Source organism: Xiphophorus couchianus, chromosome 20, assembly GCF_001444195.1.
Source record: "Xiphophorus couchianus chromosome 20, X_couchianus-1.0, whole genome shotgun sequence".
Lineage (NCBI taxonomy): Eukaryota > Metazoa > Chordata > Actinopteri > Cyprinodontiformes > Poeciliidae > Xiphophorus > Xiphophorus couchianus.
Window position 1 is genome coordinate 10,054,152 of NC_040247.1, and position 21,958 is coordinate 10,076,109.

The 21,958-nt window shown below is 38.3% G+C and overlaps 1 protein-coding gene across 3 annotated transcripts; it reads right to left on the minus strand.

Moving 5' to 3' along the window:
- Positions 1-232: 232 nt before the first annotated feature.
- On the minus strand, positions 233-21,718 carry LOC114135748 (ras-related protein Rap-1A-like). Of its 3 annotated transcripts, none has more exons than XM_028003294.1 (8): positions 21,573-21,718; positions 13,167-13,255; positions 12,485-12,553; positions 12,210-12,266; positions 11,275-11,415; positions 7,624-7,767; positions 6,210-6,334; positions 233-1,225 (listed from the first exon to the last, which is right to left on the minus strand). In XM_028003294.1, the coding sequence occupies exons 2-7, from the start codon at positions 13,221-13,223 to the stop codon at positions 6,245-6,247; spliced, it is 558 nt and encodes a 185-aa protein (XP_027859095.1). In that variant the 5' UTR covers positions 13,224-13,255; positions 21,573-21,718; the 3' UTR covers positions 233-1,225; positions 6,210-6,244. The 3 variants fall into 3 exon arrangements, with proteins under 3 accessions (XP_027859095.1, XP_027859096.1, XP_027859098.1); XM_028003295.1 differs by lacking the exon at positions 21,573-21,718 and adding an exon at positions 21,358-21,517; XM_028003297.1 differs by lacking the exon at positions 21,573-21,718 and adding an exon at positions 19,567-19,589.
- Between the last annotated feature and the right edge of the window lie 240 nt (positions 21,719-21,958).

The window sequence follows — 21,958 nt, forward strand, 5'->3', positions numbered from 1 at the left end:
CACCTAGCGGCCATTTTGATAAATTAAATACAGGGTTTTTATTCTGCCAATTACTTAATTTCAGTTTCCTGTGTGCAATCAATACAGTAATTTACTAAAACCAACAAAGAACCCTCATATTTCACCCATCTCTTCTGGCCAACTTCAGACACACTTAATCCCACTTCTCTTAAATAAATCAAATGGTCTTGGAATAAAAGTTTAATTCACAAAAATACATTGACCAGTATAATGAAAATGTACTAAAATGTATTTTAATAATCCATAAAAGCTGGAACATTGTCGACAGAAAAACACAGAAGCATTAGAGTTGGTTTAGTATAATATATTTCAGCTTCAAGAGACATAGAAATCAATTCTTATTTTTCCCCATATTTCTTCTATAAAAGACCCATTTTTCTGGCGCATTATTATGCAAAAAAAATGGCATCAGAATATATTATGGGAGCTATGAAATCCCAGTGACAGAGTATAAAATTAAGTCACATCAGAGAGAGATATTTGCAGAAGAGAAGTCCATGAACAACAGGGCGAACAAAGAAAAAAAATTATATTAAAAAATAATAATACATATTATGGACCTTGATCTAGTATCACCAACATGACAGGCATGGAGAATAGGTGTATGGCTATAAAAAAATTCTCACTTTTCCACTTGATTTCACTTGAACATCTACACGTAATAACTGATGCATTTTTTTCATGCTTCTTTCTGAAGAATATTTATAATCATACAACTAAAGAGATCATCTTCCATGTCTTTCAAATACAATATTGATATTGAAAATAAGATGAAAAATACTGAATCCAAATACTAACTTTGACTTTCTTCTCAACAACTGTCATTTTCAGAAATGAAAATAAGGGGCTCATGGACACTTTGCTTTTTTTTTTTTTTCCATTAACTTTCAGAGGTTCTGCTGCGTTTTTACATCATCATCAGTTTGTGGCTCTGTTTGATGCAGAAGTGGAGGCTGTCCGTTCAGGGTTCACACTGAGACACAAAGGGATGTCCTCACAGTCGAGAGACAAGAGTCTTCTTTCTTCTCTCCCCCTCTCTAACTGTCTTTCTCTTTACTCTCTTGTAGGTCATCCTTGGCTTTGATAGGAGCAGTTCAGTCAGCTGATTCACCGTTTATGGCTGATGGAGGAAGGGGGTCTGGGGCGGGGCTGTTGGAATGCTGGCACGTTCCAATCAGGGCAACAGTTCTTCATTACAGCATTTCTGCAAGACAGCATCCATCATGAATGACAACAAAAACTCCAACCTGCTGGTGCCCTCTGATGGCCGTTAAATGACATTACATCTACATGCACAATCAGCTATTTAATAGGAGTGTTGGACATTATGTACATTTTGATACAAGATGAGAATTTTCTCTTCAATTTCAATTTTCAAGTCTGAATTTTAGCACTATTGTTCAGAAAAAATATTTTCTAAACCCAAAAAGTTGCTACGATAAAGAAATCAGTTATTTAGACCTAAATATGATGTCACTAAATATTTGTTCCTTATGTCGGAGTATAGCATCGCATCTAGCCAGAGGTGATCAAATAAACAATGGCGTACGCAAGGAAACCAATCAACTCTGATGAAGCTGCATTATGTAACTTTTCCAAAATATTTTTTATTGCATATTTCTTAAAACTGTCACTATGTTGTGTAATACAAGACGTAATAGAGCACCTCAGTCTCCTTGCTGTGGTCCGACTGCCATCTGCAGAATTATACCGCTCGGTCACAAACAATCAATCAGAGGCAGGAGGAGGGTCTTAGCACAGTTGGTCACATTTGTGTACACGCCGCTCACACCCTCCCCTTTCTCTCTGCTATGCTACAACTAGTTCCTCACCAGAGCCTGTTACAAATGTTCAGGCTAGCTAGCATAGCCACCAATAACCAAAATAAGCAGTTTTTCTGCAACAATAATTTGTTCTCTGCCATTAGCATATTTAGCATCACATACACAAGGTTGATTGACAGCACTAAGACCTTCCTCCAGGCTCTGACTGGTTGTTTATGACCAGGAGCGGGGCATTTTTTCAGATGACAAACTGCAGATGCTCTACTTTGTAATGCAATAGGAAGCAAGTAGAAACAGTTTCTATTCTGTTTTTAAACTTTTGACCAGCTGCTGTGGTTTAAAACTAAAGGTGATACCAGTTGATATTCATAGAGGGCTGCTTTAGATGCTGGACTAGAACTTTTATCGGGAGATATTGCTGTTCTGACATTCATTTTCTTACAATATAAAAAAATTGAATCAAAATTATCTACATCCTTTGAAGTGTTTCTCTGGTGGGGAAGTTTATTTAAATCATCTCAGTGTGTAAAAGACTAGATAGTCTTGCATTTAATTAAATGCAAGCTTTTACTCAAGCTTTTTAAGCTTTTTTTACTCAAAATCACAAAACAGGCACCACAGTGTTAAAAAAAATGGCAAATAACTCCTAGATATTAAAATTAGCCTAAAGAAAAAGGCCTTCTCCAATCGTTTCCTCTCAGAAAGATTAAGGGTATGTCCAGATTTGGAAGATATGCAGTTTTAGCAAAGCAAAAGTCCAACTAGCACCACTGAAAGAAGTAAATCAATTTACCACTGAGTTTCTCAGTGAATGCAACTCACGGTTCAGAGCAAATAAAGTCAGCAAAGCCACAAAAGTGAAAAGTTTCATTAATTCTGCTTTTTCTCTGCGGCTGCCACTGTAACCTCTCTATCGATTGCACTGCATTGTGAAGAGTGGAACAGCGAACCTAAAATCCCATTAGTGCTGGTTCACTGGGTTGACCAGTATGCGAGCCGCGCCGGATGGGGGTGCAGACATCGCCCAGGGGGGGAAACCAACTGAGGCCCCATTCTCAAACACTGTGGACTTCCAACTGACCAAAACAGATGGATACAGACGAGGAACTCAGTGGGGGGTGCCGTGTGCCCAATGTCTGGGGTGACTACAATGATAGCTGTTCGTTAAAAAAAAACATCCAGTTTATCAGAGATGATAAAGATTTACTCCCACATTCTGAAAGCTACAGTAGCTGGAGAAAGCAGATGTAAAAACACTCGGCTGAGGTTTGTTGATCTGCCAACATTGAGGTTTTCCTCTGACAACACTGAGCTAACTGTGTAAACAGATTATAAAACTCTCTAAGGGGGTTCACATGCAGAACAGTGAAAAACGTCCGGTGTTCTAGGAAGCACAAAGCAAAACTTGTAATATCTAACAAAAAGCCATGACAATGAAACTAACTATTTTTAATTCTTACTTCTCCAATTTGACATTGCTTTTATTTAAACCACAGCTTTAATCATAGATACAATGCAACAAGTTACAGCGGTTTATTGTGTGATTCAGAGATTTTCTTATGCGTTTTAGAATTAGCAAGATATGATTTTTGGCTAAATATTTTGTGGAATAAACATTTAGCATCATGTTAGTAAATAATTCCACAAACAATATGTCACTCTGTAAATATAGTACATAAGGAGAAGGTTGGAACTTCATATTTCTGCTCTGCTAAAACCAGTTTTTGTTGTTTTCTTCTCTAATGATATTGTATATCTGTCTGGGGTTGTTATGATAGATATGCAGCTGTAATTTAACAATGTTTAAGAGTTATCCAGCTATGCATTTGATATTGTAGTGTCTTTGATGAGCCATGTTTTTTCATGCACTAGTAAGACTGATTCACAAAACATTTTTTTCAGCTCAAAATGTTCCTTAAAAAGCACATTTAAAAAATCTAGTATTAAATTCTACATTAGTCACAAGTAGTAAGATAAAAATGCAGAGAACACATTTAAAAAAATTAAACCGATGTACAGAGGGGTGAAAGACAAAATGAAAATATGGGATTAATACTAGTTTTTCCAAGACACATAACTGTCGCACAAAGCATAAGTTTTCCAGATTTTCTGGTTAATTAGCCAAACTATGAGATTGGTTGTGGATACCTCCAAGCCTGTCACAAAACCGAATTTTGCTGGACAGTAAGTTGACCCAGTAATTGTTAGGGCAATGTGTGAGACTAACTGGTAGTCCACCATAACAGGTAAAGGAGATGGGGTTTGGGTTTGGGGTAGGCAGAACAGATACGTTTAGCTTAAAAACGGAGAAAACTCTAGACACTCCAGAGCTTTCTCTGGCATTTTAATAAGATGAGTTTAAGCCAAAAACGTTCTCGTGCCAATTTCAAACAGATACAAAAGCATTTTTCCGACAAACATCTGTGACAAGTTAAGAGGCAGTTTAATAGCAGTTTTACTCTCTGAACTTGTTACTCTCATTAAAGTGAACACTTTAGTGCCAAGTGAGCAGAAGTCTCAAAGGGCTTCAGTATAAACTACAAACATAAGTTAAGAAGCATCAAAACAAAAATATTGTTACTTTCAACTTCACAAATTAAGCCCATCTAACTCATTCAAAAATCGCTGGGCTAAAATTGTATGTTCGTTCACGTTAACACCTCTATTTTAGTTCCTTAAATCTGACACCGTTATGCTATTGGCTAAAGACTACAATTTAAACAAGAAATGTTTAGGCCATGAACAAAGATTTAAATGAAACAACATTCAACATAATTTGTTCTAAGAATGTTGAACCCATCATGCTTCACTGCCACCAGTATTTGCAACCACTGAGGCCCCAACTCTGTTACATCCAAATGAGGCTGGTCCACATCAAACCACACAAAAGAGTCCTTCAAAAGATTAAAGGTAACAGCACTGGCTGAAGAAAACCTTCTACACTGCAGTGGAAACATTCCTACTATGACTTACAAAATAGCAACTAATGAGTTTTATTGAGAACTTCTTGGTTAAATTTAAAATTAAACATGGGAAACATTTTTTTATGTTTTCCCACACAACATAGAACTAAAAAAATCTAAACCATTTCTTAAAAATTACAAAGCATGCATTTAAATCATGCTCAAAATAAACAAGACAAAATAAATAGGTTAGATTTTATGGTGTGTTGATTCCAATTTAGGTCTAAACTGGTCAACATTTCTGCAATTTAAAAGGCAAAACAAGCAGATATTTCATTGGTATTATTAGTAATGCAAAGATTGAGCATTTACTGAGTGAAGACCTTTATTTACAAGTTATCAGATACAGAAGAAAATCCTTTTAATGCAAGTATACTTTAATGAACCTGTTTAAGATCACTTACAGATGTAGAAGCCTTAAAATATGCAAAACAACTTCTGTTTTTTGTATGTGGAAAGAAAGTTTCATTATAAAAACAAAAGTGATAAACGAAAGTAAGAAGGCTGATTAATTCACATTGCTTGATTTCTTACTTCCACATTTATCCACATCCGGCCAGACAGAAAAAATAAAATCTGCCAGTCAATCTGGTTCATATTTTCTGTGAAATGACATGATGACTGATCAGGATTTCCTTTAACATGACCGGCTGCTGCAGTCTGCTGAGGTTTGCATTTTAAAATAAGCAAACTTACTCTGACTCAATGTTTCAACAGAAAAGTAAATGCTAATGAAAGCTTTTTTATTTTTTACACATTTGAAAAGGAATGACCCAAGGTTTGAAAATATTTACTGAGAAACTGAAGCGTGAGAAATGCAGACGTTTAAAGGCAAACGCGTCAGAGAATAAATCACTGAGGATTAGCAGTTTTGTTGTCAGAAAAACTGTTCTGTTCAGAGGGGACAACTATTATTAACCCACATTTTATCACAAAACAAGCTCATGACTATAAGAAGACTGCTTAAAAGATAAATAAATCACCAAGGAGTCAAAGAACAGGTGCTGTTGACAACTCGTCTGTTCATTTGCATCTGTTGATTTTGTTTTTTAGAAAAGTATACACATTTGACACATTAAGCCTTTGTTGTACTCTCTGCTACCAACAGGAGGCGATCACTCTATGATCTCTATTAAATTTGTGTCCAAACATTGAGAAGGAGCGGTTGCCGTTTACACAACTCATTTGTGCAATTCAAATTAATTTAAATTGAGTTAGTTGCAGCACAGAAACCTCAAAGACACAATGATGAATGATTAACTAGAACTGATGCAATCAGCAATCATGTGATAGTAGAGGATGGTCTGAACCATGGAACTATATTTAACTTCACATATTTGACTATGAATCACAACATTGTTAAGATTTTAAGTAAAAGAAAAAAAGGCATCTTCTGATTGTACACACACACACACACACACACACTCCCACGCCCACTCACCTGGCTCAGACCTGCTGCAGGGGCCGAGGAGGGCTTTAAAGCAGGACACAGTTGGATTTCTTTTTTGCCTTCTTCTTTTCCACGGGTGTTTTCCTATTTATCTGTCTGACCAGGTCATAGAAGATCTGAAAGAGAAAAAAAAACAAAAACAAATAAAAATAAGCTTGGTTCCATTGGTAAACATCTCCATCAGTCAGAGCAATCCTGGGAAACGGCTGTACGTTTAAGGCATGACATGAAGCTTCATTATTAAAACATAAAATTAAATAATCATTGAAGCTTTGTTAAGATCAGAAACATTGAGTCAGATTTTAAAATCATGGGTGCTTATGACAACAAAATAAAATCTTCAGCATCTTTCTGATTATTATATAGTGATTTAAGAGGTGATCTGATGTTGGACAGACTCCTGAAGCAGAAAAACCTATACAATGTGCATATTCCACAGATCTCAGCACAACTACAGCAACAAAGGAATTGTTGTGCTAATGCTGCCACACTGTTGTCTGAACAGAAAGTCCACAACTATCCGTCAGCCCACACAGCAGCTGGGCAAACTGATTCCTTCACAAACAGCTTTCTAACTGCTGAAGTCAAGGTAGGCTTTCTTTAGATGACTGTTTATTGTAAAACGAGACAAGCAAAGCAAAAATTTGATTGCAAGGTCTTGATCTGTGTTTTAATATTTATAATAACTGATATTACATCCATCACAGACAATCCTTACAGGTGCATCACTATAAAGTCCATGCTTTGTGAATCAGTTTCAAACCATGCAAGGTTGTCACCACTTTTTTTGTAGTACACTTTTCCTTCCACTCAACTTTCTACCAGTATTTTTAACCCAACTGCCAGCTGCTTTATTAATGACCTTTAGTAGCTTGCCCTCCTTGTGGGGAGAGCCAATAACTGTCTGCTCAACAACTGGCAAGTCAGCAGTCTGACTACATGGGCCATGACATAACCTTGCTTTCTAATCGCTTGAAGTATACAAGCTGTAATATAATGAATGTCACTTTTTTAATTGCATCACTAACAGACTTTGGTATAAATAAAGTAACCTAACTAAAATAAAAAGGTAAATTGTTGATATTCTGATTTACTGAGGTACATATGTAATAGTTTCTCATGACAAAAATAGAAAATACAAGCAAACGGTTTTTTAGCCAAGATTAATTAACATCACAAATGTTTGAGTACATGTATGATGACTAAACATAGGACTTAGTCTGTAGTCAAACATAGACCTTTCAAATTGAAATTGGTTTATTTCTAGAGAACAGCTACAGCAATAAAATCTGTAAGCATTGACAATATTTTTTGCAAATCCCTAAGCAATAACTACAACATTTTGGAAAATGTGTGCCACTAGGAAATGTTTGCAGTGCTCAGTTCTTTGTTTTCGTGTACTCACATCAAGGACGTTGATCTTTGACTTAGCAGAGGACTCTAAAAAGGCACAGTTGTTCCACTGTCTGGCCAGGTTCTGGCCCTGCTCCTTCCCCACAACGCGTTCGTCTTCCAAGTCGCACTTGTTCCCTACAAGAATCATCGGCACCTAGGAGAGAGACGATGATGCCCATTAACTTGTGTTATCAATAGGCTTAGAGATTTTTAAGTTACTTTATTCTTAACATCTCATTCTGTCTGGAGAGCTGCTTGTTTTTCTCCATTTATTCTGTTCAAGTCCGTCCTTCAACAGCCCGGTTTGAGATTTATTGGCAATATTTATGCATTTTTAATGACAACCTGTTGATCTGAAAATATGACCCAAGGTTCTTGTTCTGCAAGGACAACTGCACTACATCATGAATAATATAAATTCACTCACATCACAGCTTTATTTATAAATGCATCTTGGGGGAAGAAGAGGTTCGATACAGGATCCAAAATGGAAAGAATGTGCTTTACAAGACTTGAAGCACGTTAGAACACAACTTGATAAGGTCGATATGAAGGCCGACCACAAATATATCTAACACTTTACTAGTGTTAGTTCTAATTCCGTGGGAAGCAATCTAAAGCCTTTTGTCACAACTAAAAAAAGAGCAAAAGCGGCAGACAGTCATTATTATTATTTGAAATTAATGGTTTTCTTTTATCACTGCTGAACAAAACTACACAAATTAGTGTCTGTATGAAAAGCCAGCTTAGCAATGGGTGGGTGAGGGGAGCAATGCATAAAGATGGAGAAGACTGCTGTTTTTGGCATGTTCCCTGCTCTCATTAAAATAAACTGTACAAATTGTATTATGGAAAGTTTTTGGAATTTTTGAAGCCTCTAATATGGATGTTGACAGGTATATTTGTTAAAAATAAAAAATTTATAAATTTTACATTTTCACAACTTTTCTTCTCTGATTCAGAATCAAATAAAGAGAAAGCCAATAAGTCATTAGTGAAAGCAACTTCATAAAGTTCAAAAACTTTTTTAGGCTACTACCGTAATTGCTTTTAGTTTTGTTTCTCTGAGGAAAAATGCTAAGAAATTCAGCTGAATGTGGAATCTCCCAGATGAGCAGCCTTTCCTTCTTTTTACATTTAAATGTGCTTGCAAGAACTAAAAAAAAAAAAAGGTTGGAAAGGAAGAGCAAACATTACAGGCAGATACTGGGAACAGTGCGGGAGTCGGGATGCGTCTCATCCTGCCTGATGTTTCCTGACTGGCTATCTAGGGAGAACGCAGGCCCGGAGGAAGCCGAGGCAGCTCCGCCCAGCAGGGATAACATCGCTTTCCTTCCTGAATGCTTTCAAACACTTCAGCTGGATTCCATGCTCCAGCTGCTCTCTGGAACTATGGGATAGTGTAGGAATATTTTGTCTGATTTTTTTCCTACGTTAAACTTTGATTAAAGCACCAATGGTACCACTGTGTGAGCAGAAAAACATTCATCCTTTGGGTTTGGGAAAAGACATCAGCTTCTGTTACACAGTTCACAGGATATTTCTGTTTGTGCTCCAGTTTCGCAAACAATCAGCAGCACATGAGGCGCCAATAAAATCAGCTGAGGAAATCTATTTCTGGTTGATACATAGAAAAAAAATAATCAGCCTGGGAAATCCTGCCATGACTACTTTCTTCTGGTGTAGAAATAGCACACAGACATGTTCGGAGGAGATTTATAAAAAACAGGTTAGCATCTTAACATGAAGTTGAGAAGTTCCCCAATTTCTACACCGAGATGCATCACATGACAATGTAAAACTAGGCAATTAATTTATACTCCTCCTTTCTAACTATTCTGAGCAGGCGACAGGAAGCCTAGATGTTTAGATTAACCGTGCAGAGGTTGCTCCTTGATGCTTGATATCCAAACAAGCCCTCACGCCGGACTGCTGAGCAACATTTCCCCCCTGGGTCCTGAGAGAACCAGAGGTATGCCCTCCCAAGAGGGATTAAAACGAAACTGTGTGGAAGGGATGGAGGTTTGCAGAAAAGGGGAAAGAAAATGTCTAGCATCAGCAGAACAGAAGCCCACATTAGACTAATTGAAGAATTCACAAAAGCCACAGAAAATCTGTTCAGATGCCGTCAACATGCTAGAGACAGGTCCTGTCTAACAGAGAATGGCATGCTAAACAGTGGGCTGCAACAAGTCACAAGTATTGAGTTAGAAGTCACACAAGCAGAGCTGGAGATGGCCTGGAGAAGTCATAAGACCTCTCTTACATAACAGCTGCGAAAGGAAGTAGAAAGAAGCCAGCTTTTATCACGCTGGTGACCGCTCACTTCATTTTTCACTTCTGTTGAATTAGCTCTGCTACAGAGGAGGAATGCAACCTCGCTTTGTTCAAGGCACGTTTGTAAAAAGCTCTTATTTGAGCTTGGCAATAAACGTATGTGTACATTTTTGCCATCTTTGAAGTAAATGGTGCGTGGCGGAGCTGAAAATAAGAACAGCTGCTGCAGCAACCACATACTTTGCCTTCACTCTGCAACAGCATAGAAGCTTTGTCTAAATGAGAATAATCCTGACTTTTTGGGGGTGATTACAAGAAAATATGCTGAACATTTCCTTTGGTCATGCATTCCTAACTGGTGATAAACAGATGTCACAGCTATCATAGGTAAAAGCTTAAATCACCTTTGATATGAGTGGACAAAACACTTAGATAAGTCTGAAACTGGAGGAGTTTATATTACCAGAAATAAGATGTTGAACTGCTTTCCTGTGAGTTGAGGAGCCACCAATCCTGTGATCCATCTGTTAGCCCGAGGCTAGCCTTCTTTCCAAAACCACAAACTACTAATGAAGCACCACAGCCTCACAATCCTGTGTGATTCTGATGAGATGGGGCTTTCTCGGCACATCATCTCTAACAGTTCAATCACCCAGAGTGCCAAACCACAGTATGACCACAGGGAAAAAGGGGGAGGGAGAATAACAAGTAATAGGCTAAAGGGAGAATGTAGAAAATTAAAATAAAATGTGAAAACACAAAGAACTCTGGCAGAGATGTAGAAGAGACAGGAGCAACAAAAGGTGCAAAGCTTGGGCTATAGATGGGTCAAGGGAGAGACGGATAGAGAGAATGGGGAGAGAGCAAGAAAGGGGGTTATGATAACATTCGTTCCCTCCAAAGATCGCCAAAAAAGGGCATCTTAGATCCTGCTGACGCATTATCTGCTCCACCAGAAAGGGGACGGAGGGCTTACTCACTGCAACCGCCTCGAAATTTGCCAGATATACTGAGAGATGGAAATGTTCTGCTGACAAACAAAAAATTAGAAAAATAATGACAAAATATCTTTGTTTTGGGTTTTTTTCTCCTCTCGGTTACACACCCAAGCTATGGGGGAGGCTTGAAAGCAAATGAACACAGAACACTATATGGCAAAGTGAGGAGGAAGAATAGCTATGGGAGACAGAAATAAACTTTTTCAGGACTTTCCCTTTAGTGACCATCAGCATTTTTGCTCTTTGTTAAACACTGTCCAACTCATCCAACTATAAATAGAACCGTCTGTGCAGCCGACCCTGGGGACCTGGGACACTTGAGATGTAACACTAGAGAAACTGGGAGAGTTCATGTAAGAATCAGTGCAAGCTTGCGATATACTCACATCCTCTGTGTCCTTTACTCGTAGAATTTGTTCTCTCAGGTCTTGGAGGTCATTGAAGGTAGACTGTGCTGTGATGGAATATACCAGAGCAAAGCCTTGGCCGTTTTTCATGTACAAGTCCCTCATTGCTGTGAACTGTTCCTGTATGAGGAAAAAAAGCAAAGAAAGAAAGGCCATGAGCTCAAAACACAGAATTTATAAGGAGTCACTCGAAATACAGTTCACGTGTCAACATTTTCCTGACAAGACCAAAGTCAGATTTGAATGACCTGCTCTGGATCTTTACACAAAATGTAATTCTCTGCCAGTTCCATTTTATACATATTTAAAAGCAGAAAAAACTAAACTAAATAGCATTTCTTAGTTGAACAGATGTGCCTAGTTTAAAAGTTTTGTGATAAATGAAATCTTTGGTTTATGGACTGTTTGTCAGATTAAACAATATGCAATTTTAAAGTTCTCAGTATTCAATGGTCAAAGGAATTTATATGTAACAACTTTTCAGTTAAGAATGTGCATCAAGAGTAAAATGTAAAAACTCCCAAACTAGAGGAGATCTAAAAGAGAGTACAATTTCTTGGTTCTTGTTGAGTAAATACAGACTTCAAATTAGAAACCACTCAGCCAGATGTTCATCTTCAGAACAGTCCGGTGTCTGTACACACCAGTATTAAGATTTATTGGACTATTAAAAGTTGAGGGTTGTTTGCCTAAAGCAGTCCAACAACCATTTGTATTCTAGATGTTCATTAAAATATCTGACATAATTTTCTCTGGTCTAGCATTTTTTACAAATCCACAGTCTAGCAAAACCTTCCTTTAAAGTTAAAGTTCTGTACAAATGTATCTTTTTAATTACTTTCTATTACATGTTCAATAAATTGTTTCAGTACTTAAAGCAGAGATGGTTGTTGATTGGAAGAAAGTCAACTTACTGTGCCGGCTGTGTCGAGAATTTCAAGCATACATTGCTGCCCGTCTACCTCCACTTGCTGTGGTAACAGAAAACATAGCAACAGTGTAAGCTTCATTTGGGATCACTTAGTGCATTCACTGTTTAAACAGGCATACAGTTCATCAACTCAAAGAGGGCTGAAAACAAGCCACTAAAGGCCATCAAAGAAACAGAGGAGGCATCACATCAAGGTGATGTGAACCTGCAGAACAGATGCAAACAATCAGCCCAACCTAAGCTCCTCAGGAGACTCACCTTTCTGTACGAGTCTTCTATTGTAGGGTCATATTTTTCCACAAAGATTCCCTGTACAAACTGAACTGTCTGTTAAGAGAAGACACAAAAACAAAGTCAAATCAGTATGTTATCACAACTCCATAGGACGGCTGGAAGGAGCTCCTGAATGTGGGAGTTGCTTGAATCATGATATTTTCAGAGAAACAATCAAATTACAGGTGTGTTAGCTTTACCAACATGTATATATAAAGACTAAACCTGGTCCTTTGAGGAAGGTTGACATCCTCGAGTTAACCAGGTTCACCTGTTAGCATCCTAATCCAGGCAGTTCAGAGGATTAACCCTACTGACACCTGGTTGAAGCTAGCTAAGCACACGACATTTTACAGACATGGATGTTCTCAAAAAACATGGAGGGAAACTGTGTTCAGTTAACTTTATGTAGATCCAAATAACGTTTAAGATTAGCCTAGCTGTTTTATTTCAGTCAACAAGACACTTAAATGTATGCAAATAAAGTCAGAAAACAAGAAAGAAAAGCAAAATGTAATTTTCCTTCTAGCCATACAGGATCTCCACCACACTCTTTTAAAAGTCAGTCAAAATAGCTTGCTGTTTTATTAGCAAGTCTTTAAGGAAGCACCCTGCAGTGGAGTTAGAGGTTGGATAGACAGGAAGGAGACCAGGAGGACACACTTACCAAAGCGGACTTGCCCACACCTCCAGAGCCTAAAACCACTAGCTTGTATTCACGCATGGCGGGATTGCTTCACTGGTGAGCCCAACAGTCTGCAGTTGAGAAGCAAAAATGGGACACAAAAAAGAAGAAAATGTTAAATATGGAGAGAACTAAACAAAGGAAGAAGGTTTATACACACACAACATAAAATATCTGTTCTGTGAGTTTTTCTATTCCCGAGAGCAGAGATTCTAGTCATTCCTGGAAGTTATGGACAAAAAAAAACAAAACAATGGAGGGAACACCCAAAAGTGGAGCTGCATCGGGGTGGAGGAGGTGAAGACTATGTGATCCTTCCCTAACACAAACCAGCTGTGGTGAATATGAGTTAAAGGGGGTGGGGGGTTGGGATCCTTGGAGGAGATGACACACAGATCAGGCAGATATTCCTCCAAATGACACAATCATCTGGCGCTCACATACTGAAATACACCCTGCTGTCAGAAATGTTAGTCGTCTACACATTTCTGGACTGACAGGATAATATGGCATCTGTCTCCCGTGTGCGTTAAAAGAAACCAGCTGAGGGAAGTGGAATCTAAGATTGGAGGAAATTGTGAAATCACCAAAATACCCCTTTAAGGGACGGACTGGCTTGATGTCACTGGCTCACAGCAGAGTGAGAATCAGCCAACTAGGTCAGCACAAGTCTGGTTACAGAGACACGGAGAGGCTGAGCCCTGGTTCAGTAACTGGGCGAAGCTGGGATTTCTGATTCCTCATCTCTGCTGTGGCTATAGATTTAAAAAAAAAAAAGAACAATAGTAGTAGTTATTTTCCAACACCTAATCTTTTACAAAATTCTAAACTTTATTACAAAAATCTAAAAATGTTGGGGCGACACTATACAGCACTGTGAAAAAGTATTTGCTCCTTTAAAGATTTTTTCTTATTGCTTTTTTGTTGCATTTCAGATAAGACAGTTTTCAATAAATCAGACAAACATGAATAAGACTAGAAAATATTGTTTTCAAAACTGTTTTTACTTGTTTTAGTGTATATTGAAACATCTATCCTAAGCGGTCTTTGTAATAAGCAACAATGAGCCTTCACAATGCTGTGGAAGAGTTTTAGAGCACTGTTAGACAAATTGTTTTAATTTGGCCGAACAGCAGGGTTTTCCAGCAAGAAAGGTCTGTTTAATGGTCAGATTCAAGTCTGACCATTAAGTCTAACCTTTGACTAGGTCAATCCAAAACCTATATTCTTGGTTCTTTGAGCTATTAAGAATTGTACTCGCTGACATGAATCAGTTCTCACATTCTCATTCTTCTGTAAGGAAGTGAGTGAATGGTTTGAACTATTAAGGCAAGTCGCCCAGGTCCTAAACCAGCAGGGCTTCCCCATCAATCACACTACATTCATGTTTGACTATAGTTGTGTATTATCTTTTTTAACCACTGTGTTAACTTTAAGCAGGACTTAACATGACACAAACCTGACTTTGTTTCATCTATTATTGAATGTATGTAGATCAAAAGGAACAATGTGTTGGTTCTTGAAGTATTTTAACAAACTTACTGTTGTCAGAAAACTTATATTCAAGTGATTCCGTGATGCTTCAGGTCTGGCAGCAACACAATGTGTTTGGCAGCAGACACTGAACACTGGTTTGGATAAATTTTTCCCCTTTTCTTTATTAAATTATCATTTGCAGACTGCACTTTGTGTTTATTTCTCTTTCACAAAACTAGACATTTTCATGTTTTTCTTTCTTTTTTTTTTTTTTTTTAAACAATGTATTGGCTGAATATTCAATAAGACACCAAGGAAAAGCTCTCTCGTTACAGATAAAAATGACAGTGCTGAAAACCCAGAACCGTTATCTCATGTAGAGACAAACCTCAGTTAAGCAGACCAGGTCAGGTCATCTGCATTAAAACTTGCTATAAAAATCAGAAAGTAGCTTGTGTTAAAAATCCTGCTTCAAAAACAGCCACGTTTCCACAGTTTATAATCAATGCCTTTTTGCATCAAAAGCTAATCATAACCCATTCTGGAGCAAAGATCATCCCCTCCTACACTGTTCTTGCTGCAGCAAACGCCATCTAAATTCCCAGCGGGGGGCAAAAACGACTAAGGACCTCCATCTTCAATCACAAGCAGTGACCATGTGGGATATGAAGCTGGAACTGTGAATAATTCATATTCTCTAATCCTCAATGCATAAAGAGAAGTTCTCCTTGAACGATTAGGGAGGAGCAGCTGGATGGAGAAACAGGCATTTCATACACAGAGCAGACATACACACTGCTGCTCTTTGATGTAAACTCTCCCGCTCAGAGTCAAGTGTGTGCACAGCGTCACATTTACAAATGTCATAAAGGCAATGTCAGTCTGAGATTTAGGCTATGATTCACTTGTCAGTTATCTGCATGTCACGGTTCTTGTTTTAAGGCTGCAGACTGACCCTTGTTAAGACAGATGATGTCAGGGGTCTCCTTGGTGACGGATTATAATACGACAACGTCAGAGGCTGTCAAGGAGGATGCCTGCTCCCCATAAGAGTGCACCTAAACTAAACATGTTATTTTATTTAAATATCCTTGACATTGAAACTAAAGTGAAGTCTAATGTTTGAATGGACTTGGTTTGCAAACTGTGAATGTGCTTAAATGGAAATAACTATTTGGCCTGAGCGATCGGTCGTATGGGGTGCTTGACACCACAGGACTATTTTTCTGAGATGTGAGAATATATTTAAATGGAGACTGTATTTTCTACTAATTCAGGCTGCTACAATAGAGAGAGAGACTTTAACAGGTAGAGGTCATTTCGCTACACTGCCTTTGTTTCTGGATATGAAAAGCAGCTTCAGCAAATCATTTGGTTGATTTGGTGAAAAAAAAATTCCCCAGGTACTGACTGAAATAGATAACAGGATGTCTTAAATTATAGCAAAGCTGTTCCGCTTTATTCTTTGGAGCTTTTAACCCCTCTCTGCTATCCAGCATGCAAGATCTGGAAATGCTTGCAGGCTTTAGGAATCTCAGAGTTGAGGTAGGCATCTACATTATTTTGGGATAACACAAGGAGACTACTGTTTACAATTAGCAAAGCTAACTATGCTAATTTTAAATGAAGAATGCAAAGAAACTGTTTAAAATCCATCATCCTTAAAAGGTTGCATCTTAACCTGGCACAGAAGCACAGCAGGCAAACCCATTCAGTTTGAAATAAAATATTACTACTGAGATAATTTGTGTGGATGGAAAGGGGAGTTTTATTCGTAAAACCCCCTTTTTTTAACATCTGCTCTATCATACACAGGATGCAACACACGTAGAACCAATGCACCAATCATCATGCCAGAGATCACAATCATCACATTTTGCCTGATGAGGTCAAATACAGATAAAATTTTAATTTCCTGTTCAATAAATTAATCAAAATAAGGAGTTCTTTTTCATTTTTGGTCTATGAATACATTATCCAAGAGCATACATAACCTATGATGAAATTACTTAAATTCAGTGAAATCACACAAATGTTTAGGTAAGTGAGTGATGATGAAAAAAATCTTTTTTTCTATTTCTGATCAAAAAATAAGCCAAAAATCATACCTCAGGTAAAATCTCAAATCAGTATTGACCATAAAAAGGTTGTAAAAAGCCTGATTGGTACTTTGTCCACTCCCAATATAAATATTTAACAACCTCATGGCAGTGATGCTAAAAATAAATATTTTGAATGCCATTAATTATATTAAACGATAAACAAAATGGGCTAAAGAAATATATTGGTAAGTAAGAGCTTCACAAAAACTGAAGACTGACCACCAATTCCTGATTAATGCATGTTCTTCTAATATAGAGATTTAATTTGACTCCTGTCTATTCCATTTTATTTCAGTCTTGGGATTACTTTTGATTTTAACTCAAACTGAAATGATTCCCAATGTAAAAATGTAGCTCAATATTTGGTTTAGATAACGGAGAGTAACCTCGGGTCAAACAGATTAATCTCTCTGTGAACTTAAATCTCACAGACTGTAGTTGCTCTTTACTCTGGATTATAAAGAGCTCCCTGTTAAATGTTAAGTCAATATTTCTGAAAGAAGAACTGATATTGATGTGACCATTCCTTATACATAATTTTATGCTTACTCTGGTAAAAAATACAACCAAAAAAAAAAAGAAAAATTGTAACCCGGGTGTCAGATTCAAAAGCCACTTCTTCCTCTTGTTACTATTGTCTCTGTGTTAAAACAGTTTAGAGAGAAACTAAGGCTACGTCTCGACTTTTGATATGAACATGATTATGCAGCTTAGGAACAGAAATTAATCTGAGAGGAAAAGATCATGAAGTAGGAAATACGTTCAAGTAGCTGACCTTGAAGTGTGATGCGATACCTTAATTAACTCAACTTTATATTCATCTAGCTTTTCTCTAGAGCCCACCTAAGTTAAATCCGTCCTTCAACACAGAGAAACAAAGCCATTGGAGAGCTCTTCTTCTGTAGCTTCATCTGCATAAAAACATTCATACCAGGAAAACCGTCACACAAAACGCTCAACTCTTTCATCTGCCTGCTGGGACCGTCTCACCACACACAAACACACACGGAGCCATTTAAGGACAACAGCTTTTCAAACCAAATCTCTCTCTTCAGTAACCTCAATGACACACTGTCATCTCCAACAAAACAAACACAGTATAGCCGTTCCTCCGCTCTAGTAGTAACCCCAGCAAATAAGGAGCGAGGGAAAGCCGCGTGTCATAGAAAACGCTCTCCACCGAGACGCCACTGCATCAACTCACCCAGCTGGAGCTAAGGGTATGTGTCCATCTAGGGTTTGAAACTGGATTAGGTGGCGCTGGTAGCAAGAGTCTCGACAACATTCAGGAGGAGACTCTGTGACTTAACTCTTAACATTCAGGAGCAGCTATTTCCGGGTGCACTGAGGCCCATCAGACCGTAAGGAAGCTGTCAGTGTGACTGACTCAGCAGGATGGGATGAGTGGCAGCTGTCCTCTGCATCTCCTCTACAGAGCTGATGGTGGAAATGTAGGCATCCGCTGCAGACAACTCCTGTGTGAAAATGCTAACCTGGTAACCCACATGCCACAACAAGGGGCATAGCCGATGAGAAAAAAAATTATTTTCAGGGTTGACTTAGTAGCTGCAGCTGTAGAGAAGAGCGTAGTTACTTGTTACTACCACAAACACCACAGTTCACATCGCTGGTTCAAACAGAGCTAAAAACACAAAATTAATTGGATTAAACAGAACAAAAATGATCAATTACTGAATTATGATTAAGCTGACAGAATACCAACATATTCATTTTTAGCAATCTAAGAATGTAGTGTTGTTTCAAACATCACTTTAAAATGTTAGTCTTTTTTTCCAATGGATCTACTCTGATCAGTGATCGGACAACATTCTTCTGTTTTTTGTGCTGTAATACTTGGAAGAAATACGGGGATTGGTCAAAATAACAGTCAAAAAAAGCCTGAAATCTCTGCATCTCTACAAGTGCTCAAAGTCACCAATAATGTTTTTTAACGATATAGGTGTGCACAATATAGATTGAGAAAATATCATTAGTGCAATGTGAGTGTGTGCAATATTTATATCACAAAAGACAGTGGAGTGAAAAAATCCTTTTGGCCAATATTCAAGTGTTGTGAACTTGCATTTTGCATGACAAAGTAATATTTAGTCAGTTGGATAAAGTCCCACAGCAACAGATGCCAGACACAAACAACATTTCCCAAAATGCTAAAGGTCGCAGAGTGATGGAAGCACAGGAGAAAGAGAAGGGTGAAAATAGGAACATTTCACCTCATATTGTTGCAATATTTACCAATATAATCACCACAGCAATAGTTTCTAATACTATTCAGCTTTATTATACTATTTAGTCCATAAGTAACTGAGCCTTTTAATTGGAATTAAAGCAAATTAACTCAACTCTGTGTCTAATTTACTCTAATTACTTGCATTGTTCTTTCTTATAAAAATCCCCAGGAAGGAGAGAATTTACAAGCCAATAAAATACACCAGTTAACACCAGAGGTAAAGCAGCTCTGAAAGAAGAAATGCTGTGCTTTCAAAATAGCGGCAAATTCAGGTAGATTATCTTTGCACATAAAACATCTAAATTCAGGAAACACATACATCTGACTAACGATGTGTTTCTGATCTCCCCCTAAAACTGAAGGACTAAATTACTCATTCTGCACATGCATTTAAAATATTGTGATAAAGCAACTTGTGTTTTTCCTTCAGATCCACTATGTAAGAATGACTCAGAGCAAAACAGCACCTAGTCACCAGAGAACTTTGCTGTGGCATGATTATGACAAAAGGTTTGTAACTGTCAACTGAATGCATCTGAGTGTCTGGGGCACTGACCTGTAACCACATCCTCTTTCCAAAGCACAAGAAGTTTCATGCAGAAAGGATGGAAAAGAAGTAGCTATCAGCTAAAATAACTCTCAGTCAATGTTCCTGTGCAAGACCAAGACGGCAGGTACAAGAAGGGAGATAGATGGCATATACTTTAGGGTAAAAGATATGAGATACAGAATGTAGGGAAACTAAGATTTTGAAACAAAAAGTTTACACTTTCTCTCACTAAAGGTTTACACGGAAGTCATCGTGGATCTTGTTTCAACCTCTACCAACAGGCCGCTTCCCAGAGAGATCTGCTTTACAGGCTAATATGTGATACAGCTGACATGCCTGTGTGCTTACAATTTCACAGTAACGTGCACACCTTTCCTGTTTCACATTACTGTCGCCGCTGCTAAGACACCTAGCAACAGACCGACACAAACCGTGGGGTCGGACAAGAGAAAGCCGCTGCAGCGCTTGAGTTGTCTCACTGTGACTACCTAATTTGCTTACGGCTCCGGCATATGCTTATCACTCCAGGTCATGCTAAATCCCTGCAATCTGTGGCTCTGACAACACCATAGAGCAGTAGCCAACACAACGACAACACATGATTAGTAGAGGTGGACCAACTGATCACTAGAGCCAACTTACAGTGCTGCTCTCATGCAAGGTTCGTCTTGAAAAAGAGGCTGCAGATCCCATCTGGTTCCTTACTATTAGGTTATTATTATTAGGAAGATTTGTGTCTCTTCATAAAACAATAATTAGTCACCACCTCACTTGAGCACAGTGAATAAATTAAAAGCCAGGCACATCTCTGGACAGCTAAATGTTGTTTTGCCTACTGGGGGGCTTTGGTCTACCAAAAAGGAAGTTAACCCTAATATTAAGCAAATCTTTAAAGAAACCTGTGAAACAGCAAGACCATAATTCTTAACTGTAATAACCTTTCATTTAAGAAATGAGACAGAAAATATTACTTATAAAGGAAAACGTGTAAAAGTCTTATTATTTTGTCTGCCCACAGCATCCAATTTGCTGATTCTGCAGATCAGATCGCCCTTATTTAATTCAATCAAAGAATAATTTCACCGCTTACAGATTAGATTCATCTGAAAAGCTGCTTAAGTTTGCTTTTCTACATCAAAGAAAAACTAGATTTCTATCATTTAATTTTGAGTATCCAACTTGGTAAATTTGCTTTATAAGTTCATTATATTTTATGAAATCTACGTGATGCAGGTACCATTGTGAAAGTATTTTTTCTGCCATTATCCCAGTGATGCTAGTCAATTAGATGTTGGCTGACACCAAACAAATATGCTTTGTAAATCCCTCAAGCTCGGCGGCATTGGCCGCCGAAAAACACCAATCGGTCGATTTATTTAACCATAAAATTAATCAAATTCTGTTTAACTCGTAAGCCTGCTTACAGCTAAATCCTACCCAACACTACAAATCTTCAATCTGGGTAATTAAGGACAACATCTGTTTACGGGCAATCTAGATTGAGGCAAGCAATCAGCCTAAGTCCCGTTATGAAGCTTGTTAGCGAAATGCCGCTAACTAGCCAGCTTAACTGACTGCTGCTCACACCGTTAGCTGCGGCTCGTTAGCAGCCGAGCTAACCAGCCGACACATTCCTTTCCTCTGAGTGTTACCAAAACACAGCCAAGCCTGTCAGAAATGTCCGGCGCCCGAGCTCGTTTAGTAATTCAAACGTCAACCAAACATAGGAGGTTGTTAATCAAACCGAAATGCTCTACATTTCCCCAGAAAATGACATAAACCGATAGCTAACGTTACCTGCCCTTCCGCTTGGCCTTGACTAAAATGGGGAGTGCTCACTCCGGTTTTTACTTGAAGACAATTCTTCTCTCTTAGCCCCCGACAAAATGAAACAAGCGCAGCGCACTTCGCTTTATCGTGTCCGCTCCTGCAAACGTCCTCGCCGCGCTCTCCGTCGCGACTTATCTGACCGCTTATTTGACCACGTAGTAAAGTTTGGCAGCGCAACTCACCGTCTCTGGCTCGCTGTCTCTCGCCGCTCCGCAAGTGTCAGTTCGTGAGTTCTCCTCCAGCGGCGGCGGCGTCTGAGAGCGCAGGCAGCGGACGTCACCCGGACCGTTTCTCGTTTTTTTTTAAAGGGCATGACACATGGGCCGACACGAATACACACAATAACTCAGTCATTTTTAGACACATGTGAAAACATTGAGTGTGCATGACCTCTCTTTTACTTTTGTTTAGCGTGCACAGATCAGCCCTGTTTAGAAAACAGGATAGGATTTGTTACTTTATTTATGTTTTTATTATTATTATTACCTACCTAATAATAAAATAGCCAGGTATGTGTTGTGTGGTCTGAATATTACTTGTGAACAACTCTAGTAAGTATGAAAAAAAC